This window comes from Brienomyrus brachyistius, chromosome 7 (genome assembly GCF_023856365.1).
Source record: "Brienomyrus brachyistius isolate T26 chromosome 7, BBRACH_0.4, whole genome shotgun sequence".
Taxonomy (NCBI): domain Eukaryota; kingdom Metazoa; phylum Chordata; class Actinopteri; order Osteoglossiformes; family Mormyridae; genus Brienomyrus; species Brienomyrus brachyistius.
In genome coordinates, this window is record NC_064539.1 from 16,055,916 (window position 1) to 16,074,293 (window position 18,378).

Consider the following 18,378-nt stretch of genomic DNA (forward strand, 5'->3'; position numbering starts at 1 on the left):
TGAGCTAAATCTGTCAGAACGTCTCCCTGTCTTTCGCTCTCGCTCTCCCTCCCTTTCCCTCCCTCTGCATTTCAGACTGAAGTCTGGCTCAGTCTGCTGGAAATCTCGTTTGTGCTGCTGGTCACAGATACTCTGCTGTCAGTCCCCCAGCAGCGTCAAAACACTGAAACACGGGGACTGTAAGACCCTGGGGCAGGCAGCGCTCCTGAATTTAAATCCGTTATCTTCGTTTTAGAGCTTGGCAGAAGGTGATTCCATTGGACAAATACACACGTTGCCCCTGATATTTTCCTTGTCTTTTATCCTTCAGCCGAATTTGTTCTTATTTACCACTATTTAATGCAGATATTTAATTCCTATTGACCACTATTTTTTAAGCAATTTATTCAATAAATGTGAGAAAAACATTCCCCTTTGCTTTTATGTTTCCGTAATGATTGTTATGTAAATAATTAATAATGGTTCAATAAATGTCCATCGATCTTATATAAACTGATGGTGCCAAAGAGCAGTTTTTGAGCGATAAGGATTGCCCCCCCCCCCCCCCCGCAACACTCCTATCATTCACAATGAAGTAGAAGAGAAGCAGCAGCTGGCCCCCATCATGAAGCAGCCTTATGGCTGCTGCGAGGCTTCGTCTGCAGCCTGGCTGCTCCGCCTTGCTCGTGATTTTGTGTGTCTCTGAATGTGTGTGGAGTTAATCCGCGCTGTCAGGACACACACCCAGCTGGACACACACCCAGCTGGACACACACCCAGCTGGACACACACCCAGCTGGACACACACCCAGCTTACAGTCCCAGGAGCAGATACACAAATCTCCTTGCTTCATTCTACTTAAGTTGCAAATAGATAAGATGGGTCTTAAGTGGGTTTAAATACGTAGAACGTTGTGCCGGTTTTATCTGCAGGCCTGAAGCAGTAATTTATATGTCTCTTCAGCAAGTCTTTGCTGAAGTGTTTTTATTATAATTATTTTCGGGTACATTTAATTGACTTCCTCTTGCGCACTGGATAAGCAGTTATGGAAAGTGGATGGATGGATGGATGGATACTTTGTACATAAATTACCTTATATAAGTATGGCTGTAACATCATGTGAATGTAAAAGGTAATGTCATGCATATGAAAGTAATACCACACAAAGTGTCATCCAAACATAGAAAAACCTCATTGATTTTCTCTTGTAGAGCAGTTGTTTAATGTTGACGTGTCCTGTAAGCAGTTTTGTTGACTAAATGCATGTGGGATGTAGGCTTATGTGGAATTAGCATAGATGTGTTTATTTAAATTTTTGGGTGAGTGCTGAAGAGGGGATCCAGCTCTAGTATTCATAGATCCATACGTGAACGTGCGGACCGCGGCGGGCGCTGCCAAGCCGCAAAAGGGTGTGCAGACTACGAGGATCCCCACCAAGCCACAGGAGGGCGTGCGGACTGTGAGGGGCTCTGCCAAGCCGTGGGAGGGCGTGCAGACTGCAAGGGGCTCTGCCAAGCCATGGGAGGGCATGCAGACTATGAGGAGCCCCACCAAGCCACAGGAGGGTGTGCAGACTGTGAGGGGTGCCATCATAGGGGCACTGCCAAGCTGTAGGAGGGCATGCAGACTGCCAGGGGCTCTGCCAAGCTGTGGGAGGGCGTGCAGACTGCGAGGGGCACCATCAAGCTACAGGAGGGCATGCAGACTGCGAGGGGTGCCACCGAGCCACAGGAGGGCATGCAGACTGCGTGGGGTGCCACCGAGCCACAGGAGGGCATGCAGACTGCGAGGGGTGCCACCGAGCCACAGGAGGGCGTGCAGACTGCGAGGGGCGCTGCTGAGCCAGAGCAGGGCGTGCAGACTGCAAGGGTCTCTGCCAAGCCACAGGAGGGCGTGCAAAATGCGAGGGGCACCATCAAGCCACAGGAGGGCATGCTGACTGCGAGGGGCACCATCAAACCACAGGAGGGCGTGCTGACTGCGAGGGGCGCTGCTGAGCCACTGGAAAACGTTGCTTGGGGAGCCATCTCAGTCTTCCTGTTTCATGCACTCCATGTGAACTCTATATTTGCATTGAAGAAACAGTGCCGCACTGTTGGAGTTTGGGGAAAAAAAAGTCTGCATCAATTAAAACTAATCAGCGCCAACCCAACTGTCAGTGGCAGCCCATTCTCTCTGATTCCTTATCCAGGCACTGGCACAGAGAAACGTAGTGTGAAAAACTTCTTTGTAACGGCGAACAGATCCGCAGGACGTGGGGGTTTTTGGGGAAAGGAGCAGGGAGATATGCTGGACTCCCTTGTGGAATAACAGGTCAGCAAGCAGGACATGATATTCATGCTCGGTTTGGCTGTTTAACTAATATGAGCAGCTGTTAATCCTCGGCGAGCTTTCCCATGGCTCCCCGGTCTCGCTCCCACGCACACAGAGCACTCTTTGGATATCTGCCGATGACACCTGCACGGGGGGGCTCACCTTCCATCTCAGCCCTCCCCAGAAACATGCGCACCCACCCACATTTAACAAACTCTGACATTCTGTGCTTCACCTGCACAAGCATGTTACGTCGAGTATTCCTACACATGATTGTAAGGTTTTCCAAACAAAAGGCAGGCTGTGCAGTGTCGGCGAAGATTGGATTAACAATCACGGACTGTATAAGCTCACAATCAGCACTTATCTCTCTCCATCTGTCATTCTGTGTATAGTAGACCTGGCTGGCCTGGTGTCTGGAATCAGACTAGTTGACACGCGTTTCTTGAAAAGGTTGGTAGAGGAGTGTACTGATCTCGCGTGCCAAAACCTGAGCTGGTTATCGAGCATGGTGCCATTTTGGCCCGTTGTTGAATCTGAGGGAAAGTGAGCTGCTCCATCAGCTGCCCTCTGCAGTTACCTTTTCTATAAACTCCTGAAATGGCATCGTCAGGATCCTGTTCTTCTGTCAGATTCCAGTGAATTAACAGTGAAGCTTCTGCAAGATTGGGACCTCAAACACCTGAAGATTGAGTTACAGGGCAGCATGTCCAATAGCTTTAGCTTTTTAAGCTTGAATCTTTACAGCAATGCAAGTCTAAGTTATTATTAAAATATTTTAGGGCATCAAGTTAGTTGTTTATACTGTTTGCATTCACTGTGATCTGCTCCATTTTTAAGTTTCAAACATTCCATTCCTGCCCACTCTGTATATGCACATTTGTGTGCTTTATAACGATGCAGTTTGATGAGTAAGTGAAATAAAACAGCAATATAGCAAATGTACTAGAATTAACATTCATAAGGAGTTGGTGTTCTGAGGTGCCCAGCTCTGTCTTAATGATCTTATGCTGGTTTACTGCATGCTTCACTGAAGGTTTTATGTGGGTGACCTTCTAATGCATGACCTTGAATTGAAATGCATATGTTTTACAGATTGCATTATGTTCTCTTTAATAGTTTCTTCTTTGGTTGTTAATGAGGCTATTAGTCAACGATACATAAAAAATGTATCATACGAGCAAAGTGCTAGAGGGTAATCATGTGAATGGCAAGCTTTTATTATTTTTTTATGATGGAATCTTAGTGACACACGGCTGTTTCAAATACACTTACACTTTCCACATGTCTGCTTCCAGACCCCAGCGGTTTGTGAGGTCACGACGTCCGCTATGACCAGCTGGCCTGGTCCTGCATTCTGCTTGTTCCCTGTGACATACCGTTCCGATTGTTGTACTTCTTCTACCTGTAGTACCGTTTCCCTATGTCAGTATGGCCTCTCTACAGTTTTACATGAGCAGGACCCCTGATTAATGTGACACTGACAGCATTTTGTAAATGTGTATATACAGCTACTAGTCAAAGGTTTTGTACACCACAGATTTTTACCTAGTTTTTACTTTTTCATTTATTTTGTAAACTTTAGATTTTTTATTCTTGTTAATTATGGCAAAGTTGAGTGAACGACTATGAATGAAAATATAAGTCAAATAAAACAAGTTTCCTTTATAACACGGAAAGACTCTAACAGTGCATGTCTGACATCCTATTAAGTGGTTATGTGGTGATGGCAGAGTCACATTCTAGGCTGTCCTTTAACTTTAAATGCACTAGTTAACTGTTTCCCATGAAACAGAGCAGTGTGTGTTTGGGTTTGCATAGATCACATTTGTGGACCAAAATGTCCCCAAAGTGCGGTAAAACCTGAAACTTCCTTACTTGTGGGGACACTTCTTCAGGTCCCCATTTGGATAACCTCAGTTTTATAAAAATCTGTGAATGCGATCGAAAAAGTAAAAGTGTCGAAGGTCTTGTATTTTGGTTGGTTACTTATGGTGAAGGTTAAGGCTGGGTAGAGGTTAAGGGTGTCGTGATTGGGATTAGGGTTTTTCCCATAGAAGTGAGTGGATGGTCCCCATTTAGATAGGAAGACCAACTTGTGTGTGTGTGTGTGTGTGTGTGTGTGTGTGTCCTGCAGTGGATTGTCCAGGCTTTGCCCCAGCCATGTGCCTTATGTTGCCTTTGACCCTTACCAGAACAGGAGATTAGGAGATGGATGAATTATCTTGGGCAAAAATGTCTATATTGGCAGGCATGCATTTTTTTAACTTATGTCATAATTTGTTATGGTTTAAAATGCTGCCAGGAGACACGATGTGTTCATTAGAGAGTATAATTGTAAGGCTGGTCTGCCTTACTACTAATCCACTCCTTTTAATACTCCACACGGCAGGCTTTGTGCTGGGTGCCTTCAAGAAGGAGTGAGAAACCAAACCAGACACCACAGAGCAAACCGTTCAGTGATCATTTATTTAATGGTAGAATATTTTTTAATGATACATATGGCGTCAGTTGTGCACCATTTGTGTTATGCCTCATTTAAGGAGCATTTTCAGCAGTAATAAATATGATGGATTTTGTAATTACCTTTCAATCATGGTGGGAAGGACGAGACCCCCGAATACACAGTGGGTGGGCTTATCGATCTGCGGCTGTTCTACCTGCCGTCTCATTCGTTTGTTTGCTCGCTCGTCCGGCTATAAACATCCTGCCATTTAAGGCACCCACTGTTGACTTTGAAGACTCATTTTTTCTCATCACTACGGTGCATTAAAGATTTCTGTGGATCTTTCTCACATGTCAAAAAACGCTAATGCCCAACCTCAATAAGACTCAGATAAGAGGCAACCCTGGGTTAAGGAATAACATCTGAATTTTCTTTGTTCAGTGAAATATTAAGGATGACATTTTAGTGATTATTGAGTTTAGTCTTGCAAATGAGCTAATGCAAAATGGAGGACTATGTGTTTAATTTCTATAAAACGCCTCAGAATCACTTATGAAAGCAGGCCGATGTCATTTCCCCGCTACATTTAACACCAGTGCCAATTTCCCTTTTTTTGATTTTGTTTGTTAGCAGAAAGCCTTTCAAATTATGAGTAATGGGCCGGGAATCTGCCTCATTTAGACCTGAAACCGAAATAAGTGAGAAGACTTAATAAGGGCCTGATAACTTAAGGATGTTCACTTCAGCGCCCCGTTAAGCTTCAGCCGAAGGCCTTTAAGAGTATCGACCACCCAGTAAGCTACTCCATGCAATCTTATGTGTATATCTGCATTTTTAAAGATATGTCTTAATTTTTACTTTTATAATGACTTCCCTTTGGCACTATATGTTTATCTCTTAAATTATTAGTTATCCTGAATTGTTAATTCTTGTTCTTCTGCTAGTACTGGTTACTGCACCCAACCTTATTGATTTCCTTTAGAAATTTTAAATCCTCAATTACATTCTTTCCTGCCTCCTTTATAGTCGGGAAGATTAAGTGTCCCCTCCCCTCCCCCCCCCCCCACCTTCTGCTGGAGCTCATTTGTCTGATATTCAGGACAGGCACCCTTGTCCTTATGTGGCTCTCACTGGCTGTATTTCTGCACCTCCTAAGATGAATGCAGCATGGTTTGCAGTACGGACTTCTTGCTGTTCTTTAATATCCCCTTTATTTTTTTTCCACTGCTTTCGCCGCATCTAAAGCCTGTCAGTCTAGCGTATCACCCAGGTCTCGGTCACGTCGCTGGCCTCATTTAGCATCCACAAATAAAAGCCTCGGCTCAAACAGAAATATAATTTTAGTGGTGCTGAATTTCGTCTGCCTGTTGTCAGCTCGCTCTTTTAACTCACCCTGTCTCCTCTTTCACCGCCCTTTTCCATCCTTGAAGCTGATAAATGCATCTGAGTACTTTTAGCATTACTGTATGATTTATTTTCTCCAAAGCTTTTTATTTCCTATCCTTAATTTTGGGAAGGTAACTTTGCTGTATTGGCAGTAATACTTTTTACCTTAACAGTTAGGTGTCAGACTCTTGTCCATAGCATACAGGCGCGGATGTCTTTGGGTTCGGCAACAGGCTCAGCCATCGTCCTTTGCGAAGTTGGTGTTGAGGTCTTTGCTCGGTGGCGATATTATGGATCTGCTTTGAACCCACATCCTTTCAGACGCAGTAAGACACCCATAACACACCACACCACACATTTCTAACAACTGAGGTAGTTCTGTTCTGCAAGTGTTCATGTATTGTCCTGCAAAACAAGTCAAAACAAATTTCCACTTTTAGGTGAGGTGTCATATTCCTTTAAAATAACGGGCCAGCTGCGGCTGTCAGTTTCATATACCCTGAAATATGTATCCGTCTAAATTGAAGGATGACTTAAAGTCCCCTGTTATTCATGGTCTCTCCCCCCTGTGGCAAACGTTTGATGATGATGAGTCTCCATGGTCTGTGTTAGCATTGCTGTCTGATCCTGTGTCCTACATAGCTGTATTACTATATTAAGACCGTTTTCTGCTTGCATCCATTATTTAAGGAAAATCCCTTTCTTATGTCTGTGTGTTTGTATGTATTTATGTGTGTGTGTCCTTCTTCTCTCCAACTCCTATTCTACAACAGCTACATATGTACTATTTTAAAATACGTGGAATTACCTATATAATAATGTTTGGTTATTCAGTGTCTTTATACTAATCCAGGCTGAGTTTTATTGCAGGAATAGAGCAGAGCAATTCCTCTGTTTATTTTCATCTTGATATGCAAAGAATGTCAAGATAGTATCACTGCTCCGGGAAATTTTAATTTGATGTGTGTCTAGTGCAGAATATGACCTTTCTGCTTCTCAGCTTTAAGTTTCATACAGAGATTTAAGACCCTATGAGGAGCCGAATGAACTAGAGCATTTTGTTTACAATTTGAAAGAGTACCAGGGGCAATATGTGCAAAAAGCAGATGCAAGGGCGGCCTATTTATTCTCCTCCTCTAAAGTGAATAGACAAGGACTGTCTATAAATGCACATTAGTCATTAAGCGTCTCTCCAGGTCTCTGTGTGTTTCCGCAGGTAAAAACAAAGGCAAATGCCCCGGAAATGCAAGAAATATGTAATATCATTCCAAGGTCACCTTCCCCAGTCCTGGATTAATGAGTTTAGTTCAGACCAGTCCTGTCTCATTCTTCATGTTATAGGGGATTGTAATTCACACTTGGGAGTCCACATTTAGAGACTACCTAACAAGGTGGTTGTTTGTGCATGCATTTGGAAGCATCTCGATAACAGTGAAATCTTCCGTCCTTGAAGGTTTTCCAGCTTCAGTCACTATGCATGCAGGACTGCAGGAGTTTGTCGGAGGGTCCACACTTAAAACCATTGATACATACTTCAGGTGTTGTTTCACGTTGCTTTAAAGTGGCTGTAATGAGACCACAGAGGAAGAAGACACACTTAGATCCTGATGTTCGTGACAATTATAAACCTGTCTCAAATTTAGCCTTTCTCTCAAAAATCCTTGAGAAAGTAATTGCCACCTAACCTTAAATATGCCTCGAGACTAGTAACAGTTGAAAAGTTTCAGTCTTGATTTTTGATACAAAGTGGCAGCACTGAAGCAGGTTTAACCAGAATGGGAAATGTCGTGCCACTATGCTGTGAAACGGTAATTATGCTCTTAGATTCTAGTGCTGCTTCAGAGACAATTGACTACTCATTTCTGTTAAATAGGCTGGAATGCGGGGTCAGCCTGTGCAGATGCATCCTTAAGTGAGATACCCCTTAACAAGACCATCGTCACCAATATCTAGTAACATCAGGGGAATCACTGGTGAAATGTGGAGTCCCAGTGAGATCAGAACTGGGAGCTGTTCTCTTACATTCCTCCTCTAGGATGGATAATTTGGTATCATAAAATTAATTTTCAGTCATATGCTGTTGACACACAACTCATCATGCCTTGTTCTCAGCACTCTAAGGGTTTAGAGTTCATTTTCAGCTGGTTACCTATGCATAATTTTGGATTCAGACCTGTTTATCGCTCCTGTTAGCTCTCTGTCTGGGGAACGCTTCATACAACTGAGAAACTGAGGCTTTTTCTAACTGTTTTTTTTTTTTTTTAAATGGATACTTGTATTTATATACTGTATAGCTGAGCAGACCGCTGTGATGCTTTGCTGTCATGGAACACTGCCTACTCCGCAGCGGATTCAAATGCAGGAGCAAGAAATTTTCCTAGAAGGAGTAAATATGGTCATATTCCACCTGTCTCTCCAGTGGCTTCTGGCAAAGTACAGGACAGACTTTAAAATCATTGTTTTGTTTCCAGACGCTACAGGCTCTGGCCTTTGCTTATGTAACAGAACATCATCAATACAGACAACCCAGAATATACACTGTTCCTCACATAAATAAAAATACTATGGACAACAGAGCCTTCAGCCAAGGGGCTTTTTGTATTCTAGCTTAAGTGAAGGATGCTCCCTTGTTCTCAGTATTCCAATTCGGACAGGTTCCTTTAGCTTAGCCTAGCATAGACAGGGCTGCGGGTGTTAGCCTAGCATAGACAGGGCTGCGGGTGTTAGCCTAGCATAGACAGGGCTGCGGGTGTTAGCCTAGCATAGACCGGGCTGCGGGTGTTAGCCTAGCATAGACAGGGCTGCGGGTGTTAGCCACAAGCCGCACACACCATCACTGGGTCTTCGCTTGGTTTGGCCGCGCATCACCTTCCATGCTGACCCACTGTGTCACTCTCCTCTCCTTATGGTGGGAGCCTCTTACCAGTGTTGATATCAGCTGGGTTTATGCCAAGAATACAGCAGACAACACAGAGGTTTTGTTCAGTAGAGGATTGAAGACAACTGACCTACAGCCAGCATGCTGACCTACAAATGACCTGACAGAAGACAACACTACAGAAACACACACACACACACACACACACACACACACACACACACACACACTACTTTTTGACCAGTTAACAGTTAAGCAAATGAGGCACCATATGACTTTTCTGAGGTTTTTTCTCCTGTATCAGACATTGGAGTTTAACTTCCTGACCTCCAGCTTAATTATCAGTTTGAATCTGTGAAAGTGCCTTGGAGTCCTCTTGAGAAAGGCGCTATATACTGTATGCATTTGATGCTACTAGGATTTCACAGAGCAGAATTTGGTGCATAATATTGAAAGATACACAATCTAACCATCTCCTGGGGTTTGATCCTTCAACCATCTGTTGCAGTTTCTTAAGCTTTTAGGCAACTAAACCCTGACCTCACCTAACCCCCATAATTTCTCCCGCAGAGCATCTATGTTGATATCTTAGAGCCCGCATGGGGTGTTTTGCTGTTTGTCATACAGACAAGTTGGCCTCAGTTGTAAAGGAATGAGCAGACAAACAGCCAATAGGCAAAGGGAATGAGGGTTCACCTCCAGAACTGGGCTCCAGTTTGCGTTATCAGAAGCCTCCCAGTGCAGAGCCGCAAGCTGATGGGGTCGCCGCATTAATTATCCAGTTATGTTAATTGCAAGGAGGATGGTGTTTGTGGTTTGTTTGCCGTGTGGGAATCCTGTTATTATAGCGCCAGTTGCCATGTGCTGCAGTTCTCAGGCCTGCTCTGAGTTCTGCCTTTATGCACTCTGCTTCTCCATCAGTCAGGGACAAATTCAGGACCTTGTAAGGAATCAATCTGCATGAACAACCTGGCCTATCTATGTTTTTTTTTAATCCATCTTTCCAGAGTCATCTCAATACACTCATACTTTATTCTTCTGTTAAACTTAAAGTGCCTCGGTGCTGTATTTTACTCTGCATCTGGTTTTTTTTCCTTCCCTTTTGCAATGCCAGCCAGCTGTTTCCATGGTAACAGGCCGACAGGGGAGCCTCATTTCAACCCTGATGCTTTGCCTGTGTGTACCGTGAACAGATGTGGCAGCCAGATCCTGACAACAATGCGCTCCGCGCAGAGCAGAGAGCGAGCGGGAGAGCGAGCGGCGGAAACGAGAGCGCGGATCGATCGCTGGAGCGGCCGGCCATAGCTGTGCCTTTCGCTCGCCCTGAAATCTCTGCCATGAGCCTGTGACTTCAATAACCTCTCTGCTCCTTCTCGCCACGCTCTCCTCCTGCCTAGGGCTTCCTGAGCCGGCGGCTGAAGGGCTCCATCAAGCGCACCAAGAGTCAGCCCAAGCTCGACCGCAACAGCAGCTTCCGGCACATTCTTCCTGGATTCAGGAGTGCGGACAATGAGGGGTAGGACCGCCCAGCTCGCCGTCGCCGAGCATCGTGTGTGTGTGTGTATGTGTGTGTGTGTGTGTGTGTGTGTGTGTGTGCGTGCGTGCGCATGTGTGTGTGTGTTGGGCTTTTGTCTTTCTGTGGGGCCAAACTTTGGTGAGAATCTCTCCACAACAGCAAGCAGCTTGTCCCCAAAAGGCAGGCACGCGGGGCTTAGAGCTGAACGCGTGGCAGGGAAGATGTGCACGTGAGGAGAGCATTCGGGGTGCACAGATGGTGGCGGAGAACTTGGCTGTAGGAGTGGTACCGCTGCGGTCACGCTGCACGGGCTGTGCGCTCGCACGGTTTGACTGAAGGAGAAAGACCGTGACCGTGGCTGTCACATTCCTGCTCTTCGTGTAAAAATAGCCGAGCGGCACCGTCCACTCTGTCTTTCACCCCTTCTGTCACTGAGCTGAAATTGATCTGCCCCCAATTATATCTCTGTTGGGAGACAGCGATTATACTCGCACTACTGGATATAAACCTTGAAACTGGTTAAGAACAATGACAAAGCCAGGACATCCTTCCTCAAAAATGAAATATACAAATACAATACGCTAATATACAAATACAAAAAATTTTTTATTAATATAATTTACAAATATTTGTTTACTGATAGAAAATTTGCAACCATGCCACAAAACGACTGTGCTTTGATTTTGCTATGTAGTGTAGTAGTTTGCCTGGATACTGTGCACATTTAAGGCACATTGTACTTATCTGATTGTGTTTCCGATCATCAGGGATGTATGATCTATATTAAGCAGATGAGTGTAGTCTCTGATTTTCGTTCTGTTTAAAATAGTGTCTGTCACTTTGTTGACTGTCCAGTCTTTGCTCTCAGGTAATTTTTTGCCATTGGAATGCTAAAAATGGTTAACGTTAGTACTAAATAAACTCAGTGTGATCCTCTTTCATCTTTACGTTGCACATAAATGAAAATGCCATTTTGCTTTGTCTCACAATGGCAGTTTTTGATGAGAGTACTGCAACGAGCAAACCCTAATCCTGTAAAGCACTATGAGCGTTATCAGTAGGTGAGTCCGTGTTTCCGCTCGTCTCCCACAATCTGTGTGCTGGTGACGCCAGTGCCAGTCCCATCCGCTGGCACCATGTAAATTGATGGCAATTCAGTCATAAATTATTTGGAGCCCGTGTGTTCAGGGCAGAAATATCGCTCGTGTCCGTCTGATGTCCCATTCTCACCCAGTGGCATTTAATAATGCATGCTACACTGCCTTGGCTGTTACTGCGAGGGACCGCGGCCTGGTGACTCCCCAACAGCTCCTGTTAGGGGGGAAATGCAGCCCAGCCCCCCCAGCGAGGTGACCGTCTCTCAGTCGCAGGGTGTCATCGGCCTGCCTTCTCGGTATGCAGTGCGCAGTAGGACGCAGTGGGCCTCTCTACTTGTGTTGAATGTCCCTTGTCACTAGATTTCAGCTCCAGCTTAATCATCACTTACTGGGATGGAACCTAGTGCAACTGCCATAACAACAAATGACTTTCACAGCAACAGTGAGGTTAGAGTAGCTATTTGGGCAGGAAATGACTGTGGAGATATAACTCTCAGGGGGTATTTTGATATGTTTTATACAATATTTTTAAATTGTATTATATAATACAATTGTAATAAGGCAAAGATAGCTACAGCACATAATCATATGCTTTTGATAATTTACATGAATGAGCTCGGAAAATTATTATTCTATTGTAAACCTGTAAAAACATTATATTATACTTAATAATTATTTATGTTTATGGATAGAGCAAATTCATACATGCCAACTGAATGCAACAATAATTACAATAATTTTCTAAAACATCTTATTCTAATGTTATAATATTTTAATATTAATACAATAAAATAGAGGCTTTTAGAAAGACCTAGAGTGCTTAAATGTGATTAAAGGCATATACTGAACCCATGATAGCAGGAGGGTTTGTGAGAACCGTAAATTCTGTACTTCGAATTTATGGAGATAATTTCTGCGACTATATCATATAACAGTAACATTTAAAGTTTAAAACCGTCTGGCATGAATTCATTTTTGTCTTAGTTAATAACCTCAGTCTGCGAGTAGCTAATGCACTTGCTGCCTCTTGGAAAATACAGCTGCGTTTATGAGAATCGAGGACTTCATTTTTAGATTCTGTACGACTGTACAGAAGAGGCATAATGCTGGCATTCTGCCAACAAAGGCATGACTTAATCCATTTATTTATGAGCAGAATACAGCAAGATCTTTCAAGGTTCAAAATGAAGGAGAGGCGAATTATTCAGATGTGTCAAGCCAGGACAGTGACAGATAGAAAGCCAGGTAACATCACAGTACTGAAGGCAGATATGCAAACCCAGTAGCAAGAACAACAAAGTCTTTATTAGCAATAAGTATGATATGGCCGAGACAGTATGGGCTGTGTGATTATGCTTAGTTTGTGAGCGACACATTTTGTGAGGTCTGTACGCATGTCGTCAAATATCAGTATTGTACTGTGCAAGCACCTTGTAAGTCTGCCAGTAGATAAGCTTGTGGGCAGAATATTTCGTACTCTTGGCTGATTCAGACGAGTTTGGCTTAAGTCTGTGGAAATCCTTTGCTGCTCACTCTGAAGCCCTGACGCCACCTGTAGACACCCCCAGCACCGCTTAGAGACGCAGCTCCTGAAGCTGCAGGAAGCTGGGCTTTCCACTGCTCTCCTGTACACGCCCACCTGTCTTCTAACTTGGAGAGGTGCGGGGGCAGGCTAGGACACGACAAGCAGCCTATAAGAGCAGAAGATCTGCCAGTTGTACCTGGAAGCCTGTGGGACACTCCCTCCCGCCATCGCCCTCCAGCCGGCCAGCTACCCGAGCGCTTCAGCCGTCTAGGCGCTGCTTAGCTGGTACAGGGCTGCCGTGCACATGGCGAAGGTAGCTGCCTGCCGGCTGTGTGTGAGGTCAGCGACGAGCGTTGCCCCGAGAAGGCGAGCTCACCACGTGTTCCTCTGGTGGGTTAGGTGGCCAGGCTGCCTGCTGATTTCATACCTCATTACACTGCATGATGGGGGGGGGGGGTGGGATTCATTAAAGACGCCCATTGTAATCCACTAATGGCAAGGCCAGCCTGGTATGGTGACACTTACGGAGCGCTGCTTATTCACCCCCCCCCCCCTGCTGAACAGGTGCTGCCAACTGGCTGCCAAAGAGGTGTTGCCTAGTAGCAAGCACAGGAGAGCATCTCAGTGAGGCAGCTGGCCTGCCATTGGTCAGTCTGTACCATTAGCCCATACCTGGAGAAACTGCTGCTATGTACATTGTGGGATGGACCAGGCTAATTGCAGGTGGGCTGCCGTTAGACACAGATATTAAACATGCATAATTTTTTGCAATTACAATACAAATTGTGTTTCTGAATTGCACAAGATATCAAATAACTAGATTATTGGCTTTGAATTGGCCTAAAGGAGCAATTATTGTGAATCAAATGATTATCACTTAAGCAGAGATCTCATGTTTTGGAAGCTCCAGAGCATCAAGTGGATTGGATGGCACTGTCGAAGGTCACACAGAGCATCCCCTGGTACGAGTATTTCAGGGCATTGAAAGCTCCCAAGCTATAAAATATGGATGAGTATTTCACAGGCGCTGGGTTACGAATAGATATTATTCCACAGAAACCTGTGCTAATCCTCCATTTCTTCTATAAATTATGCACCCTGCCAAATACCACAAGGCCTGGTATATGTATAAATTATTTTTAAAACATTTTGATGTCACATATTACCTGTGTCGCTAACAGGTCTGTGACGTGTCCAGTGAATGATCGTATGTGTATATCAGTCCAGGGATTATGTGATGGAATGGAAAAATCTACTAGTCTTCCACTCTTTGATTTCAGGCCTTTTGTGAATTATAATAGTAGTACAATCGCTCCACTCCAGCATTCCACCATCAAACGGTAAGAAATCCCCACTAACGGGGACGCATATTCCCAAAAAACTCACGTGCACTGAAATACCAGTCAGTAGATGTTTTGAAAGAACATGCAAATCGTTGGGAAAAAAGGTTGGCATTACTTTGTGTAATTCTGTCATATGAGATATAAACAAGGTTAAATTAACCAAGAAGCCCTCGCAGGGCAGAGATACGGCTGTTAAACCTTATATGAGCAGCATCCTCAAAGCAAGACGAATATGGAGACATTCCAGAGAAAGCCTTTCACAATATCCATACATGGCGGGAAATTAGTAAAGGGCTATTTATACACTATCAGTGTACTAGTAGGTGGCATTAAGGGAGAATTTAGGGCAATTTTTCTGTTGGTTTTAATGGACAAATTTGTAAACACATTATTGGTATTTCTCGTTTTCTAATAACGATCTCTAGCTATCAACCTCCTTCTCATTTTTGTTTGTGTATGTCTGTGTTTATCCTGTAAGTGTTTTTTTCCGTCTGATTTTGGATTTTTTTTTTTAATGATCAGTATGTATGTTTCAGATGAGAGAGGTTATGATGAAAAGCGGGGAGAGAGCGATACAGTCAGGCAGGCTTCGCATCATGTCCGTTCTGCTGCACGACTGTTGGCATCGTCTCAGCGTCTTCATTCTACAGCCTTTCCAGTGCATAGTGACACATCCTGTATATAATGAGTAACAATTCCCTAGCAGCTCAAAACCTCTGCTGTAGCTTTTCCTTTTTATTTAGTCAGCACAAACATTATTATGCAACATAATGGCTGGCATTTACATTCTGCTTCATTGTTAAAAGATGCCACTAAATTATTATCGAAATATAGAATTATATATAATTGTAAATTACATTGTCATGAAGTTTTCTTGAAGTCCATATGCACCAGTATAATTAATCTCTGTAACCCTTAAACATGCTGTCTATTACATTGGACACCTTAGCAAAGAATAATTCAGTCCACATTAAACTGTTTCAGCATAGGTGGTTGTAGTTAAATTCCGGGTCTCCACAGCAAATTGCTAATTAAAATCAATCTGTTCATAGCCAATGGTGACGGGGCATCCATTTGTCCTGTGGGCTGCTTACTGATCCAGTGATTCAGCCAGGAGACAGGAGAGCGTCTCATTCTCATGCAGAGAGCCGGTTCTTCTGGCCAGAGAGGGTCCTTGGCATAAAAATTACTTCCTCCATGTTTACCCTGTTGATTTTAGAATGTTTTCAGAATGTGTGCTATGTGCTCGTTACAAGGCTGACATCAAGTATGCTATTATCCTGATAACTGAATGCCATGATCCCATTTGCTGTTGGTTGTGAGGGCTCTGATAAGCCCTGTATTTATTATGACTAGAAGAGAATCACAGAGAACATGAAGCAAAGCCAGTGGCAGCAGAGAGAGAGAGGGGGAATCATCATCAGGTGTACAAACAGAAAAAATCCTGCCATGCAAGGTGAGACTGAAGGAGTGAAGGTCTGATGTGCATCATGATGATTGCACCTTAGCACTAACTCGAATACAGACTTAACAGTAGTTGGTACAGGAATGTGTTCCTATTGCAGGGAAGCAGGGCGGCTCCTGGTAGCCATCTTAGACATTCTTCTTGTAAGTCAAGCCAGAAAGGCCCCATATACAGAGGCTGTTCTCTTTTTGGGTTGTTGGTGTTGACCACACTTAAGGTACAGACACTCCTCACTTAATGACCTACCTGTTTAACGACCACCTGGACTTACGACCAGCTCTTCGACCAGTCGGTCGATGCTGCACGAGAACTTTGTGGTGGAAACAGCAGCACCGCGTCTCAGCGTCAAGCATCTCATCTCCATCGTCACCCTTTCTCAGTCTCTCATTACCGCCGGCTCCTCAGCATTCACCACACTAGTGTTCGCGATCTCCAAGACTACAGATTTTGGTTTATAAGCTTGTACTATATTGTGCACCCCATTGTACAAGATTTCAGCGAAAAGATAGAGCAGTACAGTATTCTTGAAGTATCATTATGGGGTGGCTGAGGAGTATATACTATGTAATGAAGAACAAGACAGCAATTTCAAGACTTACAACTGACAGTATACAACTGTATCTGGAAATTAAGCTCGGCCACTTGCCTGAGGCATTTAGATGGAGGATGAGTACAAAAAACCAACCATTAGCCTGCTGGCTAGTCATAGAATTGCATGACAGACTACAACTGGCCATTTTCATAGGGTATTTTTTATCACGTCCCAGTTATTTGGGACTGATGCCTTTTCTGCCTGAAATAAAATGTCTGCCCTGAGAATTTGTTTTCATGCTTTACAGCCTGCAGAGAAAAGTTGGCTTTCTTGCATTAAGTAGGACATAAACTATTAAAGGAACTTTAAATGAAACGGTTAGAAATCCTTACCCATGTCAGTCATGACGAGCTCACGCTGGTCTGCTCTGCATTCTGGGTCACCTTGTACGGCCACAGCCATTTCACAGAAGGGTTGCCTGTACTGCGCCGGTAATGCCGTCCCGTGTTCCTGCTTTTCTTATCTTACTCAAACAGGGTCTTTTGTAGTGTCTGAACCCTCTGATTGTTCTCTTGAGCCGGGCTGTCATTGTACTCCTCAGTTCATACCACACATGGCGCTCGCCTCGCCCCTTTGACACATCCCTTGGCAAGTTCAAAGGTCTCCTGTATAATATATCCTTCACACAGGAAAAACCACATGTGGACGTCCAAGGGGTTTCTCTCCAGAAAAACAAGAGGCAGGTCAATCCTGAATTTGCACATGTGGTTGAACCTTTCAGCTGAATGCTACATAGAAATTTTGGGCCCCCTGACAGAATGTCACATTGGGCCCCCACCACAGAATTTAGTGTAGACTTTATTATTTTTCCCGGTAAAGTGCTGGATGCCCTGAATCTGCCAGGGTATCCTTGCCCCTCCGACGTAACTGAGTATCAGCTTGTTCTTCATGCACTTTTGATGCCCCTGAGCTTGTTCTTATAAGTATGTTTGATGTATGTTTCTGAGTGAAAATTTCATGGCCCATTCCGTTATTATTTCCCTGTTCTAGGCAACTGATAGACAAGCAGCATGAAACATTTTGGGGCTTGTGAATGAGATTCTGTCTGTTATGGTGTTTGGCTTACTTGGGCTTATTTTTCTGTCATTCTTATCCGGCCTCTATTCAGCAGGGAAAACACACACAGGTGCCAGAAAAAAAACTGGAAAAGGAAAAAATGTGTAAATGAAATATTCTAAATCCTGTGGTGGGTCAAAATGATTGCTTCTAGTTTAAATTGGTTGACCAAGAGGGTATGGATGCAGATTAAAAGAAAGATTTTATCCTGACCCCAAGAAATGCTTTTTTCAGCTAGATGGGTCATAAATGTTGATGAGTAAAATGTAAATGATGATGCATAGTGCTTTTATAGCACTCTGAGTGAGTGAGAGAAAACTGTGAATTCAGGTCAGGGGCTTATTATTGCCAGTGAAGCTGTTGCCGCTGTTATATTTAGTCATAGGGTGAGCAAGCTGCCATTTTATCCGTCTTGGTGGATTCTGACTGGTAGCTATTATAACCTGTCGAAATATGTGCTGTGAATCTCCGGACGATTTAAAAAGTTTACGATTTTAATAGTTTACATAGTAGGGGCTCATTGAATAATGTAAACGCATAGAGATGGACATTGTGCACACCGTCATTTGTGTTATATGTGTAGGAGTGCAGATCTGTGGGTGTATGAGAGTGTGAGAGTGTATTGTTATATGTGTTGTTTTTGTATCATTTTTAATATTCAGGACATATATGGGTATGTTATTCAAGTAACATTCAACATTTTCGATAGTATACTTGTTACTGTGTTCGTCTAATCTGACCTTGTACACCACCTTAACATAGAGGAAGGCTGTTTCACTTC

At 43.8% G+C, this 18,378-nt stretch overlaps 1 protein-coding gene across 3 annotated transcripts in view; it reads left to right on the plus strand.

Annotated features, from left to right (window-relative positions):
• LOC125746828 (disabled homolog 2-interacting protein-like) overlaps positions 1-18,378 on the plus strand; it is a 195,749-nt gene that overhangs the window by 106,516 nt on the left and 70,855 nt on the right. For all 3 annotated transcript variants that reach the window (XM_049021351.1, XM_049021352.1, XM_049021353.1), the window contains one exon: positions 10,401-10,519. In XM_049021351.1, the coding sequence (XP_048877308.1) occupies positions 10,401-10,519 (119 nt within the window). The remainder of the gene's footprint in view (positions 1-10,400; positions 10,520-18,378) is intronic.